The 21,081-nt window shown below is 40.8% G+C and overlaps 1 protein-coding gene across 5 annotated transcripts in view; it reads right to left on the bottom strand.

Annotated features, from left to right (window-relative positions):
• AFF3 (ALF transcription elongation factor 3) overlaps window positions 1-21,081 on the bottom strand; it is a 469,443-nt gene that overhangs the window by 262,820 nt on the left and 185,542 nt on the right. For 4 of the 5 annotated variants that reach the window (XM_073352102.1, XM_073352119.1, XM_073352110.1 and 1 more), the window contains exon 4: window positions 8,019-8,063. The exons of the other annotated variant lie outside the window; for it this stretch is intronic. In XM_073352102.1, coding sequence (XP_073208203.1) covers window positions 8,019-8,063 — 45 coding nt within the window. The remainder of the gene's footprint in view (window positions 1-8,018; window positions 8,064-21,081) is intronic. 5 annotated transcript variants of the gene reach the window in all.

Genomic DNA, 21,081 nt, shown 5'->3' with positions numbered 1-21,081 from the left:
GGCCCAATCCTCCAATTTGTCTAGGTCCCTCTGTATCCTATCCCTACCTGCCACCGTATCTACCACTCCTCCTAGTTTAGTATCATCCGCAAATTTGCTGAGAGTGCAATCCACACCATCCTCCAGATCATTTATGAAGATATTGAACAAAACCGGTCCCAGGACCAACCCTTGGGGCACTCCACTTGATACCGGCTGCCAACTAGACATGGAGCCATTGATCACTACCCGCTGAGCCCGACAATCTAGCCAACTTTCTACCCACCTTATAGTGCATTCATCCAGCCCATACTTCTTTAACTTGCTGACAAGAATACTGTGGGAGACCGTGTCAAAAGCTTTGCTAAAGTCAAGAAACAATACATCCACTGCTTTCCCTTCATCCACAGAACCAGTAATCTCATCATAGAAGGCGATTAGATTAGTCAGGCATGACCTTCCCTTGGTGAATCCATGCTGACTGTTCCTGATCACTTTCCTCTCGTGTAAGTGCTTCAGGATAGATTGCTTGAGGACCTGCTCTATGATTTTTCCAGGGACTGAGGTGAGGCTGACTGGCCTGTAGTTCCCAGGATCCTCCTTCTTCCCTTTTTTAAAGATGGGCACTACATTAGCCTTTTTCCAGTCGTCCGGGACTTCCCCCGTTCGCCACGAGTTTTCAAAGATAATGGCCAATGGCTCTGCAATCACAGCCGCCAGTTCCTTTAGCACTCTCGGATGCAACGCATCTGGCCCCATGGACTTGTGCACGTCCAGCTTTTCTAAATAGTCCCTAACCACCTCTTTCTCCACAGAGGGCTGGCCACCTACTCCCCATGCTTCGTTGCCCAGCGCAGCAGTCTGGGAGCTGACCTTGTTCGTGAAGACAGAGGCAAAGAAAGCATTAAGTACATTAGCTTTTTCCACATCCTCTGTCACTAGGTTGCCTCCCTCATTCAGTATCCAAAGACTTTCTTATTCCCACCACCCTCTCCTGCCTATCAATCCTCTGCTGTCTCCCTACCTCCTTCATGCCCTGCCAAACATTCCCTACTGCCTCCCATCCTTTTATATGCCCGTGCTCAGCAGTAAGATGGAAGAATCCTTCTGCCGACCTAGCTGCGTCTACAGTGGCAATTAGGTCAACCTAACTATGTCACACAGGGCACAACGCCTTTCACAGCCCTGAGCAAGGCAGTTACATCAACCTAAGTTTTAGGTTTAGACCAAGCTGGAGTCCCAACAATTTTTTTGTTGAGTTAGAGTTAAGATTTCATACATGTTTTTCCTTTCAGCAAAAACACTAAAAATCCAGGAAGTCCCCAGTTAAGTCTACATTAACAGCCAGACCAACCTCATCTCATACATTCTTCAACTCCATAACAAACTCCAGCTTCCAATATATCAGACATGGGTTACAACAGTAAAATTAATGGAGATGTAGGATCTGATTCACTACTATTACTCCAGTTTTAAGCAGATGCTACAGCAAAATATACTTTTACCCAAAATCCCACCACCCATTATGAAATGCACAGTACAACACAGACTAATGAAAGTCATAGTCAATCAAAATCAACCAAAGGGATACTATGACTCTCACTTGGACAGCCCATGGTTTATGCTGAGAAACCATGCAGGATGGTTGCAGAGAGTTTTGAGGAACAATGAGGTAGCGTGGTTAAGGATACAGGGAGGGACAGAGTTAAGGATATGTGCAGAATCTTAACTATGATTTTCCAGGCTTTTTCTTGTTTTTTTTAAATACTTTGCCCTTCACTTAGAATGTATAAACTGGCAAACATTTGCTTTCCATAACTACAATGTTCTAAGAAGGTTTTTCTGTGTTGGTCTATAATTACAACTGTGATTCAATGGAGTTTTTGACTTGAAGATTCCCTAGCTTCTTTCAAATGTTTGTATAACCTCCCTGTGGGTGAAAACTTGATGCTTCTGGATACAGTCGTTATAATTTGATGCAGTTGATGTAAATCGGTGGATGAAGTAAGATCAGGACTAGGATTTCTGCAGATCGTAGATGTCCCTCTCAGCAGGAGTCGTTGCATTACTTTGAACCTCTAAGGGGGTCCCTGTGGCAATTTAAATCCCCATGGGAATCCCTGAAGTTGTGCACCTTTTTTGTGGCCTTCAGGTACAGACTTCCTAAGTGCTGTGCAGTCTGATTTGTGGAATTACAAACTCTATGGAGATCTCATAGGTTTGGATAAAACATATAAAATAATTTCAAACTTAAACCACCACATCCCACCTTGCATATGTATGTTCAAAAATTCAACACAGTACAAGGTTTACTGGTCTTGGGCACTGTCAGTGCAAACTAAAGGCTCAGTTCATGCCTGTAAAGCACTAACCCATCAACTAGGCAGGGTAAGGAATGCTGCCCTAATAGAAGCCCTGGGAGCCACTGTACCTCAAGAAGGAAGAATGACTCCACAACTTCAGGTATAGTAGGGGACTCCTCTTGATGGGGTGCTACATTTCTTAATGGGCTGCAGCTGCAGCACATTCTTCCCGTTACTGCTGGCCTGCACAAGAAGAAGGGAAACCGGACTATGGCTCCACCTCCCAACCACTCCTGTCGGGTTGCTAGCCAGGAGCAGCTGTTATACTCAGGGGAGCACAAGGACTGTCGCTCCTTGAGTTTCTTCCATCACTATTTATCTGCACAGGAGCTGTCCCTATTCTGAAAGAAGGTAAATCTTTGCTGTATTATGTGGGCTCAAAGAAAGTATTGAAACAACATTGCTTAAAAAATACTGTTTCTGAAATCCAAGAAATCAATGCTATATCTGATTTGTCTGTCCGTATAACAAAAGGCTTTGGTGGAAAGTAGCTGATAAAGTTAGGATTCTGGTAAATTACGAAGTGAATATTTATGATCTCTCTCTCTCTCCCTACATCTATGTTTAGAAAGATATTGATATACATACGTATCATTATTGAAAGTGAAGACAACTAGCTTACGTTTGATACGATGGAGAAGGGGAGCCAGTGGAGGAACTCACAGACAGGGCTGACATGGGCAAAGTGAGAGGCTATGAAAATGCCCTTTGTAGCAGTAGCAGCAGCATTCTGAATGGATGTGAGTGGAACAAGACTGTGTTTGTCAACGCCAGAAAAACGGATGTTTCAGTAATCGAGATGCAAGATGATAAGCATTTTAGCTGTGGGGATGGAGAGGAAACACTATGTCTTAGAGAGGTTATGCAGAAAGAATCTGCAAGGTTTAGATATAGCCTGGGTATGAAGACTGAGAGAAAGGTCTGAGCTGAAGATGATGCCTAGGTTATGGGCCTGAGTGACAAGCAGGATAATGATATTGTCCACAGCGGCTGAGAAGGAAGGTGTGAGGCAAGGGCTTGAGGGGAGAGGGAGAGCTCTGTTTTAGCTATATTGAGCTTGTGCTGATGACTAGACATCCATGAAGAGTAGTTGAGAAGTTTGCCTTTTGAGCTGTGCAGCTTTTGTTTATTTTGGTTGTTTCATCTCCTCAACTCAAATCAATTTCAGTTTATTTACTGGATTTTCAGCATGCCTGCTCAGGTTTAAGGACTCTCTATTTATCGCGTAAACACTGTGTTTCAGGGTCCTTAAACCTGAGTAGGTGGGCTGAAAATGGAGCAAATAGGATGAAGAAGCATGACACAGAGATTGCTTGGCAAAGGGTTCTCTGACCTTTGCAAACAACTCTCACCTCAGACCTAACGAACTCATTAAACAAAATAGGTCTTGCAGGATACTTATCCATAAAAAGTAATGTGTAAGGTACCTACAGAAAGCTGATAACTTGTCAACATTCATAACCACTGTGAGATGTATGTGCAGGTAATATTTAAGGAATAATATATTTATATTGAACGTGTGCTTTAGGCATCAGGATGTCTCAGTAATGGCCTGTTTGGGCAAGGGGGAGTTGTCACACTGTCCTGTCTGGCCGGTGATGCAATGCCAGGCTCAATTGTGTAGCCTTGTGCAATACTATGATTTTGAATGGGAAACCATCAGCAGGAACAACAAACAATTGAAACCACTTCAAGGTAGAAAAGAAACTTTACAACAAGACAGGGATTCACCCTATCTATGAATAGAAGAAAAAAAAAAGACTGATTTCAGTGTAACAGAGTGAAGGGAAGGACACTGAGAAAACCCCTTGAGGAGCGGTGGGGCAGGAGGCACATTTATGAATGCTTGGATCCTGGTTTGTCCAAAACCAAGCAGTTCTTCAAAAGATTGACCTTTTGGGGGAAAATCTACTTTATTGCATAAGAAAGGTAACTATTAATAAGTCTGTCACTCAGGTTCGCATTTTATGTTGTTTTTTGCATTGTAACCACTTGTTTCTGTTAGGATATAAAGAAAAGGAGGACTTGTGGCACCTTAGAGACTAACCAATTTATTTGAGCATAAGCTTTCATGAGCTACAGCTCACTTCATCAGATGCATACTGTGGAAAATACAGTGAGGAGATTTATTTATTTATTTATTTATTTATTTTGAAAGCTTATGCTCAAATAAATTTGTTAGTTTCTAAGGTGCCACAAGTACTCCTTTTCTTTTTAAATAATCATGTTACAATATGTTAGGAGTGGTTAGTTAAATTTCAGTAAAATGATAGGTTAAGGTATAGCTAAGCAGAACTCAAGTTTTACTATATAGTCTGCAGTCAATCAGGAAGTAAGGGGGGGAAATGGGAACAGGGAATGGGAGTGGGGAATTGGAATCATGTTTTTCTAAGGGGGGAAATGGGTTTGGAGGAATTGGAATCATGTTTTGCTAAGGGGGGGAATGGGAACAGGGAATGGGGGTGGGGAAATTGGAATCATGTTTTGCTAAGGGGGCGGAATGGGAACAGGGACACAGGTAAGGCTCTGTGGTGTCAGAGCTGGGAAGGGGGATACTAAGGAAGGAAACTGGAATCATGCTTGCTGAAAGTTCACCCCAATAAACATTGAATTGTTTGCACCTTTGGACTTCGGGTATTGTTGCTCTCTGTTCATGCAAGAAGGACCAGGTAAGTAAGTGGCTAAAGGAATAACCCCCCAACAGTTTCCATCACTCTTTCTTGTTTCTAGTTAAATCTTTATTCTTTCTTAGATAAACCTACTTTAGTTTGATCTTCAGGGCTCACAAGTGCTGTGTGGTTTACAGGAGTGGTGGTTTGAGATAAAAATTGTAAATTGATTTATACAGCACCTTTGGGTGCAGAGGATCTGGAAGTTCTGCGAGTAGCCAGTGTCAGGGACTGGATATCACAAGGAAACAATTCAATGGGGGTTTGGGGATTGAGGTGCACTGAGTATTAATCTGCAAGGTGAAGGAAGGGTTGGCATAAGCCCAGAGGAAAGTGCTTGAGTGGCTGAAGGACTGGCAGTGTCACGGAGCTGACATCCCACTACCACAAGAAAAACTCCCTCTAGCTGAGGGCAAAGGGGGTAACAAGTTGACTCACGGTCCGGGATACCCTGAGAACTGTCACAAGAAGGTTGAGGATAAGGGGCCCAGTGTAACTTTATTGAAGTCAGTTAGGTTACTGGGGTGATTTTAGTTCAAGGGGTTGAAACTTCAGGAAGAAACAAGAATGATGAAGAAATGAAAGCAAGAGAACCTTTCAATAACCTCTTAATTAGTCAGTATACAAACAAACTCCTCTTTAGCACATATCAATCCCTAACTGTTTGCTGCAGCAGAGTCGTTCTGACAACATCAGCAATGGTCATTTTATAGTCTTTTCATTTTTAATAAAAATTAAAAATTAAAGTTACATTTGGTTTCCATATGTAGATAATCCTATTCAAATGAGGATGGTTATGGAATGTGGTTTTGGGCAGATGAATCCTGCAGCTTAGGAATGTTACAATGTGCAGTAACAGCAGAGAAGCTTAGTTTTTGTGCTCACATGCTAAGAGGCAAATCCAACCTTAGATTCCAAGCTGCAGAAGGTCCCCTGGCAGTAGCATTGGTGTCAAGATTTCAGTGGGCACTGCAGGTAGGGTGAGCAGACAGCAAGTGTGAAAAATCGGGATGGGGGTGGGGGTAATAGGAGCCTATATAAGAAAAAGACCCAAAATCGGCACTGTCCACATAACATTGGGACATCTGGTCACCCTAACTGCAGGTGATGTTCACATTGCTCAGCTTCACAGTGGCTCCCAGCATGCCAATGTGTAAGAGAGGGAGGGGACAGTGTACGGGTGGGTCCAAGATTCTAGTGCTGTGTGGGTGTTTGGGTGGCAGTGGCTTCTATGGAATAGCTCTGCAGACCGGAAAGAGGAAAATTACGCCAGACTGCATCTGTCCAGCTCCTGAGCTCATTACTCTGGCAGGGCACTGAATTTGCCCTTAAGTGTTTTCTTCCCCAAGCCCCCCTTCTTTGGAGGAAGATGAAGTTACATCTAACATCATGACCTGTGGGAGGGAAGCAAAAGATCTTGGGGAAAATTGCTTATAGTGGCTTTTTCCCCTTTTAAATTCAAAATGAAATAATTTGTGAGCAGCACAAGGGGCCTGTTCTTCCTCTGATGTGCTGCATAAATTCCTCCTTAAAATACATGTTACTATGAAGCTTTTCAACACTAATTCTCCAGGGGAATGTGAAATTAAGTGGGGCGGGAGGGAAAGAAGAGGGAGAGAGAAGCTGTCTTTACCATTTTGAGACCGCACCTTCCAATCCCTCATTATCCAGAGTACTTTGTGTCTCAACTCTATTGTCTTATAAGTCTGTGTAGCTCCTTATGGAAGGGACCATGTCTTCCTCTATATTTCTAAACCAATCATACTGTCTACACTCCTCTCCTTAAAAATTAAATAAGAGTGAGACTAAAAACTTCAACTGTTCTCTTTAATTTTCCTGAATAAAAATCTTATGTAAGTGGGTGAATTAGACTGACATCCACCACCCAGTGCATACTGAAAATGTAAAAAAGTGTTTATGATTTATATTATTTGCTACTTAATTTGTAACAAAGCAACAGGGACCAAGGCTATAGAATTATGTAATATGCATTTCATCCTCAGAAAAGCCTACTCTATAAATGGTAGCTAAGTAAAAGCTCTGCCAATACAGTTATAAGAAATCCATCATAATCAATCTTTTAAAAATTGTTTGTCCAGTCTGAGAATTAAAAGATGTATTTAATAAATTATTTGGGAAAGGACTGTCTTTAACCATGCACTGTAGAGTTTTAATCCAAATAATGATATGCAATTCTGTAATTCTTAAACAGTTCCAAAAGAAGTGTGTATACAATGTTCAAGAGCTAGAAACACGATAAAATAACGGTGTTTTTACTGAGGTTTTGGCATGCCATCTGGTCTAATTTGTCTTGTGCTTTATTTAGTACAATATCAGCTTTCTAGAGAATGTAAATTACTAGATGACCACTTTAAAAAGAGAACCCATAAAAGAGGAGTTAAATATATATGGAAAAATCACACGCTTTTAAGTTTGCCTACTTAAGAAAATATCCAATATCAAAATATATTGAAGCCTAGATGAGTCCAGAAGTGCATTAATTTACTCCATGAATGCAAACTAGAATTTATTGTGATAAAAGTGATAAAGAAATATAGTGATGGCAAAATATTGAAATAACTTTGCAGATATTGTATGTTGTGATTTTATAATAGGCATAATGACATAACATGTCATTAATAACAAAACCGTACAATGGATTTTAATTAAATCCAAGCGAAAAAAGACCCTTGTGGACATCCTCTGCCCCAAATTAAGTTTTTTGACAATCTTGATTAATGGTAACACACACACTTCATGGTTTGTAAACCTGAAACATACTTATACATTACAGTCCCATTGTCTGCTTCCAGGTGAATGCCTGGTTAGTCAGCAACAGTGAAATCCCGTGCACAAGAGGTTGTTTTTACATGTTTTACATGTTTTCTAGAAAGGTGATATCAAAAAAAGTAAACAGGTACCAAAGTAGGAATTCTAGTATCTAAACTTTCTCTTTCCTTAGGGTAAATTTAATGAAATAATGACAGAACAATTAAAGAGTTCCTACCCGCAAAATTTCTTCAATACAGCTGTTATCTCCTGTTCCACTCTCCTGTAAACAAAGAGGAAAATACTTTTTAAGTAAGAAATAACAAATGGCCGGTTTGAGGATATGTGGCTACATGAGATGTACTCAAGACTTGGGTACATTTTCAAGTCAATGTCAAGTGTTTCTAGCATCAGAATACTGGTGATGTGTTAAACTCAGAAATTATTTCCTACTTTTTCTACAAGAAAATAATTTTTTTTAAAATGTTTATTCTTTAAATGAGTGACCACAATATATTTTTATTTAATCTATAAGATTCTGGTTACATTTACTTTAGGTGTGGTTCATTTCACACATATCATGTGGTTATTATATGTATAGGTAAAATAGTCACTGTATATACACAGACCTAATATATTTACTATAAATTTATTTACAATAAATTAACAAAAACAGACTGGCTCCTTCTTGTAGGTAAAACTCCCATTGGTTGCCCAGGGTAGTTTTGTTTCCATAAGGATTAGGCCCATTATTGACTACAGAAACTTTAATGGAATCAAGCGTTTAAACTCTTGGAGCTGTGTTCAATAGGTAAATCAGAGGTCTAACAGGGCCATTCAGGGTATGTCTACACTGCAATGTTAGCCTAGGGTAGTTCAACTTGAGTTAGCAGACCCTGGGTTTGTAACCTAGGGAACAAGCATCTACCCTCATTTGAAACCCCTGGTTAGGAACTGTTAAACCGTGGGTCCCAATCTGGGATTCTAGTGTCTACGCTGCATTATGCAGACCCGAGTGCAACCATCCATATCCCAGACTGCCTAGCGCCCTCCCAAAAAGTGGTTTTTCTAGCCCTTTGTTCATGGTACAGGGTGAGAAAACTTAACTGTCCACCAAACATGACTGTCCAGAGGACAAAGAAAGTCAGACCATTGTGGGATACTTTTGGAGGACTCCCAGAGTATGAGTTCAGTGGGGCTGAGTCTACACTGCAAAGCAATAGGGCTTGAACCATGGGTCCTGGCTTGACTCAGACCGGAATCCTCCACCCTTGTGGGGTCCTGGGACCCTTGGTCTGAGCCCTGGATTAGCACAATTTGTGTGTAGATGGAAAGGGGGTTTGGCTTGAACCTGAGTTTGAACCATGGGCTTATACTGCAGCATAGACTTAACCACAGTGAACACTGTACACACAATTGTGAGGAGTTACCTATACAGGCAGTGGCGGATTAGTCACTGGGCCAATGGGGCCCCTACCCAGGGGCTCTGGCCAATTTGGGGGGCCTGGAAAAATGGGCACGCCCCAACCCACTCCTGCCAGGGAGCAGGGTCGAGGCACAGGGGCTTGCCCCACTCTGCCTGCCAGCAGAGAGTCAGGGCATGGGGGCTTGTCCTGCTCTGCCCACCCGGCGCTCCTGCTGGGGAGTGGGGGAAGCCCCAGTGCCTGACCCTGCTCCCCAGCAGGAACGCTGGGTGGGGGGAGGAGGGGGGAGACTGCAGGCAGAAGGGTTGGGGAGGGGCCTCCCACTTGCTCTGGCCCCAGGTCCCACAAACCCCTAATCTGCCTCTGTATACAGGTCCTTAAGTCCATCCCCATTCAGCAAAACATTCAAGTACATGTTTAACTTTAAGCATGTGCCTCAGATTCATTGAAACCAGCAGAGAATGAGGTGCAGTGGAATCTCGCTCTGCTATCCCCATCTCCTCCCTTGACCTGACCCCCTGCCTCCCATCTCTGCCCCAACATACCCTCTTCCTTTCTTACGCTGTGCAGTGCAGCTCTGCTAAAGCAGGCAGCAAGGACGAGTGGGGAAGCAGGTGCAGAAGGCGGTCTAGCTGCTTCTGCCAGCTTTACATAACTTAGAAATTCCTGTTAAACAGGGGGAACTCTCCAGCGGGAGTCTCCAAACGTTTGAATTCACTTTACACTGCAGAATCCACCAAGTGAAATGATTTTTGCTTATGCAGAACACAATGAACTTAGCAGATGGGAGAATGTGGCCCTGACTCTTTTGTTTAACAGTGGGAGAAAAAATAAATGTGTACTTATTGTTATTATTAATAATTAACTTTTGAAGTGAGCTAGGAATTTTGGCTCAAATCTTTGAAGGTGATTAGTGATTCCAGATACCTAAATGTTCAGGTGTCCAATCTGAGGAACATGCCTGATCTTCCGAAGTGCTGAGCACCTGCCCTCTGAAAATCAGATACCTCTAAAGTGTCTCAATTTAGGCACCTACAATCACTAACCACTTCTGAAAATTTATGCTTTTCATACTTACATGGTATTGTTAGCCAAATAGTGTTTGCTCTAGTCCTGTATGTTAATACCATGGTTCTCCCGGAAGATCATGCTAAGTGCAGAGAAGTACAATAACCATGATGCTGTGCTTCCTGGCAGAGTTGGAGGGAGGATTTGATTTGGAGAGAGGGTTTAAATTCATATGCTCTGGAAGTCTCAGGGGGGTAGCAAAGTCAGAATTAAGGCAATAATTTATGTTTCATAATTTTTGTGGCTGTTATTTCATGCCAGGTTATGGGAACTCATGAGTCTTTTATTGTCAGCATTCCTGAAAATTTTTGCTGAATATGGCCCTTGGTTATTAAACAAATGAATTGTCTTTAACTCTTTTGCTGTAGTACAGTCTGCCATCTTAAAAGTCAATAAGAGTTATGCCATTGACTTCAGTAAAAGAAGAACTGGGTGCAACATAAAGCGCCTTTCAAGAATTATTCATATTTGACAAATCACTGGTTAAAAGGAACTACAGTCAATTGCAAATAGCCCCATTCTGAACTCATCATTGCAACAGATGAATCAAAGAATGCAATATGCTGCTTTTGCTGTTAGTGGAGTAACAATACAACAGATGCTGCTAATAAAGTTAATACTAACAAGAAAAAAACACACATGAAGAAAAATCACAAAATTCTGTGGACTTTCTATTTTCCTCTCACTAACTGATTTATTTTTCTCCTCTCCATGGATCCCCCCTTCCCCAAAAAGCCTGTTCTATGCTTAGTCATCACACCAACATCATTAACAGTTGAGCACACAAAGCCCTCCTGGCACAGCACATGCCTTGTATGTATGAAAAATTTTACATGGTGGTAAATTCCGCCTGCAATTTGCATCAAGATGCGATCTGTTGGAGGGCTTGCACGGAAAGAGGAACACACTTGCAAATATGGTGGTTGTATCCAGGATTTAGATGGTTTGGGGGAGGAAATTATTAAAGGGATTAATCTTATAACAAAATACCAGCTTTCTAAAGATCCCCTGACCTACTTACTTAATGCTCCCGTAGAGGATCTACATTTTAAAAAGAAAGACAAATCAATTAATTTTTATTGTTAGTATTTAGCCTTTGTATTACATACTAGTTAAAAAATGTAACCCCTCTGACTATAGAATTGTGGCATGGTAAAATATGAACTGTCTTGTAATGGAAAAACTTTCACACCAAGAATGTACACAAGAGAAGCGCCAAAAAGAGGATTGGTACTTAGAAATTTGGTCATCCTTTTTTAGTGTACACAGACGAGGAGGGCTCCCCAGCAAGCAGGCCAGAATCTTTAGACAGGTTCTTTGAATATTAATCTGATCCTGAATAAGTAATATACAATGTAGTATGTTAATGTTTTATTGTAAATTTGCCTTACTGAAAGTTTTTTTTAAATCATCTATTACTTACATGCTGTAAATACTATACACTTTCACCTATTTACATGGCTAGATCTGCCCATTTTAAATTGCATTCTGCTTCTACTATTCTTTCAGTGTATACTACATGACCCTGTGCCTGAATAAATCTATATAAAAAGTGCCCATAATTTGAACGATGTAATTCTTTCTCCCTCTTGATAATGTACATACAGCAAAAGATTTGTGCAATGTACATTTTAATTACTCTGTTTTGGGGGAAAACTCAAAACTAAAAGAAACTATTACTAAAGGAAGTGAGGTTTCTGGGTGTTGTTTCATGCTGAATTGCTGAGCTGTTACTAACTTATTATTTATACCAGCTTTGATGAACTCATTTGCCTATCATTGCTTTTTGAAATCTATCACAACAGACTCATCTCCCCGAACCTCCAATGAACTCTCAGTGAAATTCTGGCAACTCTAGTTCACGTATCAAAGGCAGTGGGCATGATTCTTTTAGTTCTTTGATGCTTTTCCCATTATCTTCATTTCTCAGTCAGGGCAGCCCCCCAAAACACCAAACATTTGTACGCACACGCACACACAGAATCTGACAGGAAGATGTGAGGATCTGCAGTCAAGGATAACAGCAGCTATTACTGAAGAAATAGCCAGGGGCATCACATCATTGATAACACAAGGAGCTAATTACCATGCAAAGCACAGAGTGCTGTAAGAAACGAGGCTGAATAAAGACTACACTGAATTCTTGGGATATGGGATGTAATTGCAAGAAAGCTACATCTGTACATATTTTATTTTATACTTTTCTTTTTTTTTCTTACCAACAGCTTTCACAGAGTGATCTATAAAGGAACTTGTATTAAAAGAATTCCCAATTTATGAGCCTTTTCCTTTCCTCTCAAATCTTTACACTGAAAAAAGGGAGAACAATCTACCATGGCAATCTAGTTTAAATGTAGGCCACATCTACACTTGGAGCTGGGGGTATGATTCCCAGCTGCGCAGACATGCTCATGCTAGCTCTCATCAAGCCAGCATGCCAAAAACAGCAATGTAGCCAGTGTAGCACGGGCAGCGGTGAGTGGCCGCATGGGCTAGTCACCCCAAGTATGTACCCACAGGGGGCAGAAGAAGTAGGTGGAGTACTAGTAAGATGAGAGCTAGTGCAAGTGTGTCTATATGAGCTGGGAATCACACCCCTAACTCCAACTGTAGCGTAGATGTAGCCTTAGTGTAAGAGATTGTTATGGCAAAAGTTTTTTATATCATTATTTGTGTTGCATTAAGTACTTCCACTAACTCTTTGCATTTTGCACTTTTTGCACTTTTTCTTCAGTGTAAGTTAAAAGTTATTGAAATATTTTAAATGTTGAGATATACCCACTGTACCTCCCGGGCCTCTGCCCACTCAGTCTGGGTCTTTCTTGCCATGCTGGCATTAAAAAGCTGGACATCAGCAACCAGTTTGGTGTCAGTTGGTGGTACGTTTGGGGTCCTTTCAAAAGTGGGTTCCTGACTGCAAGGATTCAATACTCTGTTCTGACACCCTCCTGATACATAACTGCCTCTCTGCTCACATCGCCACACCACGCAAACACTATAATAGGCTGGAATAATAGGTGGCGGTTACATTATCAAGCAATGTAAGATTATATTGCTGGAATTCATACATGCAGAGCAAATTAAAGTTCTGTTTGGTAACTGATGAGTGCTTACAACTTGTACTGATTATTTCTTCTAAAAAAAACCCCCCAAAACCAAAAAAACCGAATGCATGGGCATGAACTCTGATCTGCCTATATATCAAAAACAGGTTTCCATAGTCTACAAGAGAGTGAATCTTTATTTCAATGCAGAAAACATCCAAATTTTTAAGAGGAATAAAAGACATCTGGATAGAAAGTACTATCGCACAGGAACTATTGGTGCTTTAAAAAAAACTGCTTCCTCAAAGACAGTTAAGTGCCTAACTCCCATTGAAATCAATATAGGGCCTATTTTACTAAAGGAAGGGTACAGAAGGATTGTGGCCCAGGTTGTTAATGAAATAAAAGGCATCAATTCCCATTGAATGAAACTTCAGACTCACCAATATGCCTCATAACAAGTGCTTCCTTCTTCTTGCTCTCATTCATCCTGAGGTGTTGCATTCATGCCTACACTTTTCCCTTACCTCATGTAAAAAAAGCTTTTGCTGCATTCTCATTTAAGGTAGGAGCTACTAGAGATGGCCCTAGTTAAGGATACCTAATATTTTCCATAATAAGCCCTGTTTTCCCTTCTTTATAAGTTGCAGAATTTGTATTGTTTGGGTTGCAATACTGCATGTTTGCTCTGTCTCAATAGTGTTGTTGTTGTTCTGTTTAAAGGGGGTAAGGAAAATTCCAGCAACAACAATTAAACTATTTTTGAGGATAAGGCAAGGGAAAAATAGGGAGTTTTTCCAGTGTTAAATTTTCTCCCCCGTAATCATTTCTTTGGAGAGCTTTAATGCCTACAAGGACCAGGAACATGAAATTTGGCATGTGGATGGTCATGGGGTCAGAGAGGTGACTTTTACCGTTCCCGTGAAAATGTGTCTATATTTGGCAGAGTCGTCAGACTGAAAAAATCCATTTGTGCATGCTTAATAGGGTTTGTTAGCGGTTTGCTGCTTACATCTCGGAACATTCCATTTATACTGAGCATGTTGCAGCCCCCAAAAACTCCCTAATATGACAACTGCACTGAGCATGTTCCCTGGCAGAGAGTTAGAGCTCAGGCTGAGGGGATAATGTAACAGCAGGAGCAGCAATTGCATCCACCCCTTTGATTTACGGGAAGGCAAGAGTTGTGGTAAGGACCACAACTCGAGATAGCTGAAAGTCACGATTTCTACTTGATGGGAAATTCCAACATTTTGAATTTTGTTTTCTTTCCAAAGAGAACAAAACCAAAAAAATTCAAAATTTCCTGGAAAAACAAATTTTTTGAAAAATTTTGTTTTGTTCAAATTGAAATGTTTTGTTCCAATTTCTACTTTTTAAAAATGTTATAGCATAATTTTAAATATAAAACAGAATTCAACACAAAACACTGAAATGTTTCATTCTGATAAAGTCCAAACATTCACTGACTAAAGTGCTATTTTTTTAAAAATCGACACAAAATTTAAATCAAAACCAACACAGAAAGTTCCCAGGGAAAGTTTCAATTTCAACTAAATAAAATTTTCTCAAGGAAAACATTCTATTGGAAATTTTTTGACTAGCTCTTATATGAGCCAATCCCTTTCCACTGCTCAAAGGGATAGCTCCCCTGTTCCTCCCTGTGTCATAAGAACAGCATTCCCCCACAGCTCCCTTTCCTCCTTGCAGTTGCAGTGACAGCTCCCATTTGAATCTACTTTAGTCACTATGAGAAGATGTGCTGGGTGTCAGGAGGAGATGATGAATTGTAGTCTCTTCTATTGCACTTTAGTGTTGCTAACTCTGGTATTTCACCATCCGTATTACTCAGCAAGACTTCATGCCCCTACCTTAGGATGCAGACAAGCAGGGCTTGAACTGGGATAGGTCAGCCAGCCAATTGGGACAGGTTAGCAGCCTGTCACTATTTTCTGGCGACATCTTGTTCTCCAGAATTTCAACTTTCATAAATAAAAAAAAGACAAAGTTGCACAGGAAGCTTTAGTTGGCATTTCCTAACTTTTCAGTGCTTTCCTTTGCAACCTTAGTTCTTTGCGTGTAATTTAAAATACAATTGGTTATAGTCTGTAAAAAATAGCTATTCATTCTTAGGCTTTTTATTACTCTGCTTTGGACCTAAGACTCTAATTTTACAAGGGACCTCTGATTGTTTTCCTAGGAAGGCATCTAAATTTAAAAGCTGGGACTTGGGAGTAGAAAAATAACATTTTACTCAAGCTCTGTGATTAAAGTGTTGTACTAATTAAAAGAAAAAAAGTTATTAAAAACATATAATTCACAGTGACTGTAATAAACTCAATCCTTTTAATTAATATAGTCATTATCTTTCCAAAATGGATTCTTTACATTTATTATGGGGATTATTTTTCATATAATTGAACCTTGCAACAATGCTCTTTCCTCAAAAAGGGAAGAGGAGAAAGGTTTACAAGGATTTTCTTTTAAGAAGGCTTAGAAGTGTGCATTTAAAAAAACATATCTTTGCTCTGTGGAAAGGATCTGGATATCTCAGTCCTGGATCACATATCAATTTGAGTGCTAACATTACCCAGGAACTGTACCAGGAACTGAGAGACTCTCTGGCTAGGAAGCCGATGAATAATAATTAAAAAAAAAATCTACAGGCAAATAGGAACACAAAATGATCAAATAGATATGCACTGACTGCAAGCTGCTTAGAACACGTTAATTGGACAGAGCCTGTTTTGTTCATCATAGATGATATATAGATTCAAAGCAACTCAGCGAGTCATTTGGTACTTTCCAGTTGGATAAGGAAAGTGAGATTTGGTGACAGATGGTGATGAGGAGTCAGCAGAGAAGAAAGGTAATGGTGGAAATTGAAAAGTTGTAGAACACAGTGGTTCCTAAACTTCTCCACAGAATGGATGACAGTAGAACCTCAGCTTTACAAACACCAGTGTTCAACAGACCAGTTATATTAACAATTTTTCTTGCCAGAAAAAAAATCACATAACGAAACTGAAATAGATGAAGTAAAAGTAAACATCCCTTTACATTCTGATGCCTTCAGTGCATTGGAAATTGCTTTGCATTGGTGTGAAGAACAAGAGGAAAACAGTACAGTGCACCACACTTTACCTTATGCATTGTACCTACTATAATTTTGAGGTATTCAATTTTATGAACTCTGCAATCTTCAGTTAGTTTACAAAACAGGGATTCTTCTGTACATGGTAGTAATGAGAGTGTCTGATGGACCACCTCTCCTTCCATTAATGATTGCATGGACACATCTCTCCTTCCACTGTTGCTCAGAAAACATGCCTGTGACAACTACAACAACTGCTTTCATGGAAAAGAAATATTAAGATAGTAAGTTATATTTTTAGCTGTCTGTCTTTTGACCCACGGACCACAGTTTGGGAACCACTATCATAGACAAATAATGGAGAGGGTGAAGAGGTTGCATTTAGTAATGGAAAAACATTTTCTGCAAACTATAGCTTAAGAAATAGCACATGCCATACAGAAAATGATTTTGGAAATCCACTTTTCTTTGTATTACCCAACTGTCCAGACAATTTAAGGGTCTGATCTAGCAAACTTCCCTTGTAAATGGGAGATTTGGCCGTTTAAGGACTCTGGGTGAGATTTTGTGCTATGCCTGTAAGGATACGTCTACAATGTAACCACAGGGGTGACTGCTGCATGTGTAGACATGACCAAAGCTAGCTTGGGTTAGCTATCTTGAATTACAATAGCAGTGAAGCCTCAGCAGCATGGGCAGCTGCACTGAGCATTCAGGCTTTACTTCAGTGGCTAATCCACGCTGCTGCAGCTTCACTGTTACTGTTATTCAAGCTAGATAGAGCAAAGCAACTCCAGTATGTTTTTAGTGCTGCAGTCACACCTCTGCTTGCAGCGCAGATATATCCTAAGAGGCATAACTCGCAGCCTAAGCTGAGTGGGGGCTTTATGCCACCCTTCTGCACTCCCACTTCTGGGCCACTCTGGAGGCTGGAGTGACCTCTGGCACAATTTAGACAGCCTACAGGCTTAAGTTACAGCAGCCTCTGGTCTGCCCTATGGGTTTCAGCGCTGCCCAAAATCTCTGTAGCACTACATGCTGTGGCCCAAACATCAACACATCTCTTCCTGCCCCAGCATGCCCCATACACCAGAGCTTGTGAAGGGGCCCATGGAGGACAGCTTTATGCCTGTCTTGCATAGTGTCTGTGCTGGGGCAATCCTCTCTCCAGATAGAGGGCTTTTAAAGTCCCTTCACACTGCTCCAGCCCTTTTACCTAGGGCAAAGGAAACAGAATAGAGGGGAGAATCTCACCATCCAGGTAGGACCCGTATCTAACTTAAGTTGTACCTATTGTGCTTTCTATGTTTCAAGACATCCAGGATGTTTCTTTTTTTCATATTGTAGTATGGCTCCACAAGCAGAGTGGGTGAGAACAAAAGAACACCTAGGCTATGTTAGCAGTTCCATCTTTCCACCTCAGTTGAACTCAGAATGTGAGGACACTAATAGCAAAAGAGACATTGTCAGGTAAGTATGTTCACAGATTATGGTGGGTGCTTTAAAATTTTAAATTAAAAGAAAAAAATTCCCTCAAATCCCCCTTCTATCCATTACAAGCAACAATGGAACAATCAATTATCACAGCTACATTGGTAACGTTTCCTATAAAAGTAGCTTGGGGACGTCAAGTGAATGGCACAGGCAGATGGGCTAAGCAATTTAACTGACTTCAACATTTTATTCATAAAAAACACTGCAGCCCAGGAACAATCAAAGGGAGCGTAATGGACAAGAGCTGCATTGTTCTATTAATAAAATATAAAGGTTTTATTGTTATTGGGAAAGAGTGACTATCAAATCAATACTGTGTCATAATATATTAATGTTTTTTCTTCACTAATGAAACAATGGATGCTGATGTGATTACACTCTCTTGCCACATAGCTGAAAAATATAATAAGATAGCGGTAATTAAAATTGCTCCTGAAATATAAGGTGCTTGATCCTGCAAGGTGCTGAGTGAGGGCCCTGAGCTCCCACTGAAGTCAACAGGAGTGGAAGGCACTCTGCACTTATTAGGAAGTACTCAACAGATTGCAGAATTAAGTCCTTATGCCTCCTTCGCCACTAAAAATTATGTCATTCCAAAAGAGTTAATTGGAGTCCTTTCAAAATGCCTTCTGCACAGTACATTTACTACTGTACTGAATTATCTTAGTGCATACTGTAAGTATATTAAATTGATTAGCTGTTTGACATAACAGTCTTTTATTGGAAAGATTCCATAATGAAAACTGGAGTCCTTTGTTTTTGTAATAGGTAAAGCACCGTTAGTGAAAGTGCGAGCTTCTCACGTAGCCCACAAAGGCCCTCAACAGTAACCTAGAAAGACCTTCTATGCGACTCATAGAGTTCAGTCTCCATTCCTGTTCAATTCTTGGCCTCTCTGTTACAGAGAATGCCAGCATTGCCAGTTAGTGTCAACTGGAATGTAGTATTTTTTGTGTGTGATGTGGACACTTGTCCACTAGAAACTGGACTGAGACCACCATATACGTGTAATATATTGAGTGTATTTGTCCAGGAAGAATATACAATAATCCTAATATACATATGTAAAGCAGCAACAGTTAGAAAAAAGAATATTATGGCACTATTAATCTTTCAGTAACTTAATATGTATATACCACCAGCTATGACAATATCCAATTAATTAAATGGATTAATTTGCCAAGAGATCTTTTAAAAAAGATTTTAATTAACAATAAATCAATAAAATTATTCAACATGAAAATCAATTACATCCCTGTTTACATTATTTAACTCCAAATATTTTTGTTTTGTGTGCTTGTAATTAGCAAGCTATAAAAGATGCCATAAATGAGCATAATGAGAGGAACTGTTTATAAATGATAATTGGTATTCATTCCCATTGAGCTAAAGGTTACGTGATTACAGAGTGTAGCAAAGAAAGGGTTAAACCTATTACCGGTGGAAGGCTTTGGAATATGGAATTCTGTGTAATCCTTTCCTGAATAAGACCGCCCCCCTGCTAAAGGGACCCCAAAACAATGTTTGACTGAAACTCTAATGTCTGTGGAGGCGTGGAAGGCTCTCCCTTAAAACGTACTCTAATCCATTCAACAGTGACCAAATTGGAAGCAAAAAACCCTTTCTTGGGATCTGAAGAAGGATACAAAGGGAGCCTGAATTCCTCATCCCAATGGTAAAGCAAGCTTCAGGGCCCTAACACCACCTAGCACAAAAGGAAGGGAGAATAATATTCAGATTCCTACAAAAATCTGAATTAATCTTGGGGGGAAAGCTCAGAACAGGCAAAGAATTACTCTGTCATTGTGGGAAACAAAATCTAGCTTCATTGACTCTCCGTGTGGACACTAAGGGCCACCAGAAAGGCCACTTTCACTGAGGCCCAAAATAAGGATACTGACGCCATAACTTTCAAGGGAGCAGCACAGAGAATGAAGCAACCACAGTGAAATAGTCTAGATTCCCAGGAGGTAAAATTGATCTAGTCTTCATCTACATCTGCTTCATGGTTCTGAAAAACCAGGATCACACCTCAGAGAGATAGCTAACCCCCAGCATAGACAGCACCCTCCCATCGGCTTAGGTAGCGAACATGGGGAAGAGACCAATTAGGGGAGCTGTATTGCTGATGTCTGCCTTCTCAGTGTTCTGAGACAGAGACTCTTATCTAATCCTAACTGAAAAAACCTCCAAGACCTGGAGAGCCCAGCAAATTTTGGCTTCCAGCCCTATCCATTCACTAGCCCAAGAGAGTGTCCCAGGTTAAACAGGCCCTAGAAGTAGACAGCAGAGTGTCTATCACTATGGAAGACAGACCAAGATATTCCAAGGCTCTTCTCTCTTAAATCAGACTTCTACATACATCTTTTCTAGGGCAGTGGAATGTACTGGTCCTTGAGACTAGAATTGATTGGTGTTTCATTAGAACATGCTGATTCATCAAACCCAGCCTGTTTCACAAAAACACTTTGGGTTCAACCAATATTTGTAGAATTGCACAAAGTTCTGAAAACTGACCATTGATTCCTACCCTGTTCTCTGCTTGTGACACATAACAATCTAGCCTCCTGTGGGCTGTAATACTTTGGTCTAATTCTGGTTGTTGGGTTTGGTGCAGATGCCGGATGGTGTTAGTGGCCTGTGATATACAGGAGGTCAGACTATGTGATCTGGTGGTCCTTTCTGGCCTCAAACTCTATGACTACATAGGCAAAGAGCACTAGAGTATGTTAATTTGAGTTTAGTACCTTTTACATTGCATCAGCAGGGTCTACCCGGGACAATTAAGAACCCAGCACATTAGTGTGCTTTACAAATCACACCCCTCTGGTGCACTTTGCTGTGCCATGCAGACCAGCCCTGAGATAAATGACACCCTGCTGTGAGTGGCTGAAAAAGTTTGACCAGCCTGAGGGTACGCCTGCAATGCAATCAGGAGGTGTGACTGCGGCTCATGTTGTCAGAAGCCCGGGCACTGACAGTCCAGCGCAATGGTTAGAACTGGACTGAAGGGGTCAGGAACCAGAGCCAGAGGCAAAGTCAGGAGCCAAGGAGGAGGACATAGGATGGAGCAGGGCAGGAACAAGGCTGAAACATGAGCGATCACAGTGGCGGACCAAAGACTAGACAGCGACCTGCTTCTGCTGAGCTTAAAAGCAGGCTGCTGGATCTCTTCAG

The sequence above is a fragment of the Lepidochelys kempii genome, chromosome 1, assembly GCF_965140265.1.
Source record: "Lepidochelys kempii isolate rLepKem1 chromosome 1, rLepKem1.hap2, whole genome shotgun sequence".
In the NCBI taxonomy this organism is placed as follows: Eukaryota; Metazoa; Chordata; order Testudines; family Cheloniidae; genus Lepidochelys; species Lepidochelys kempii.
Note: the sequence above shows the minus strand (reverse complement) of the source record. Positions and strands in the feature narration are given on the sequence as shown.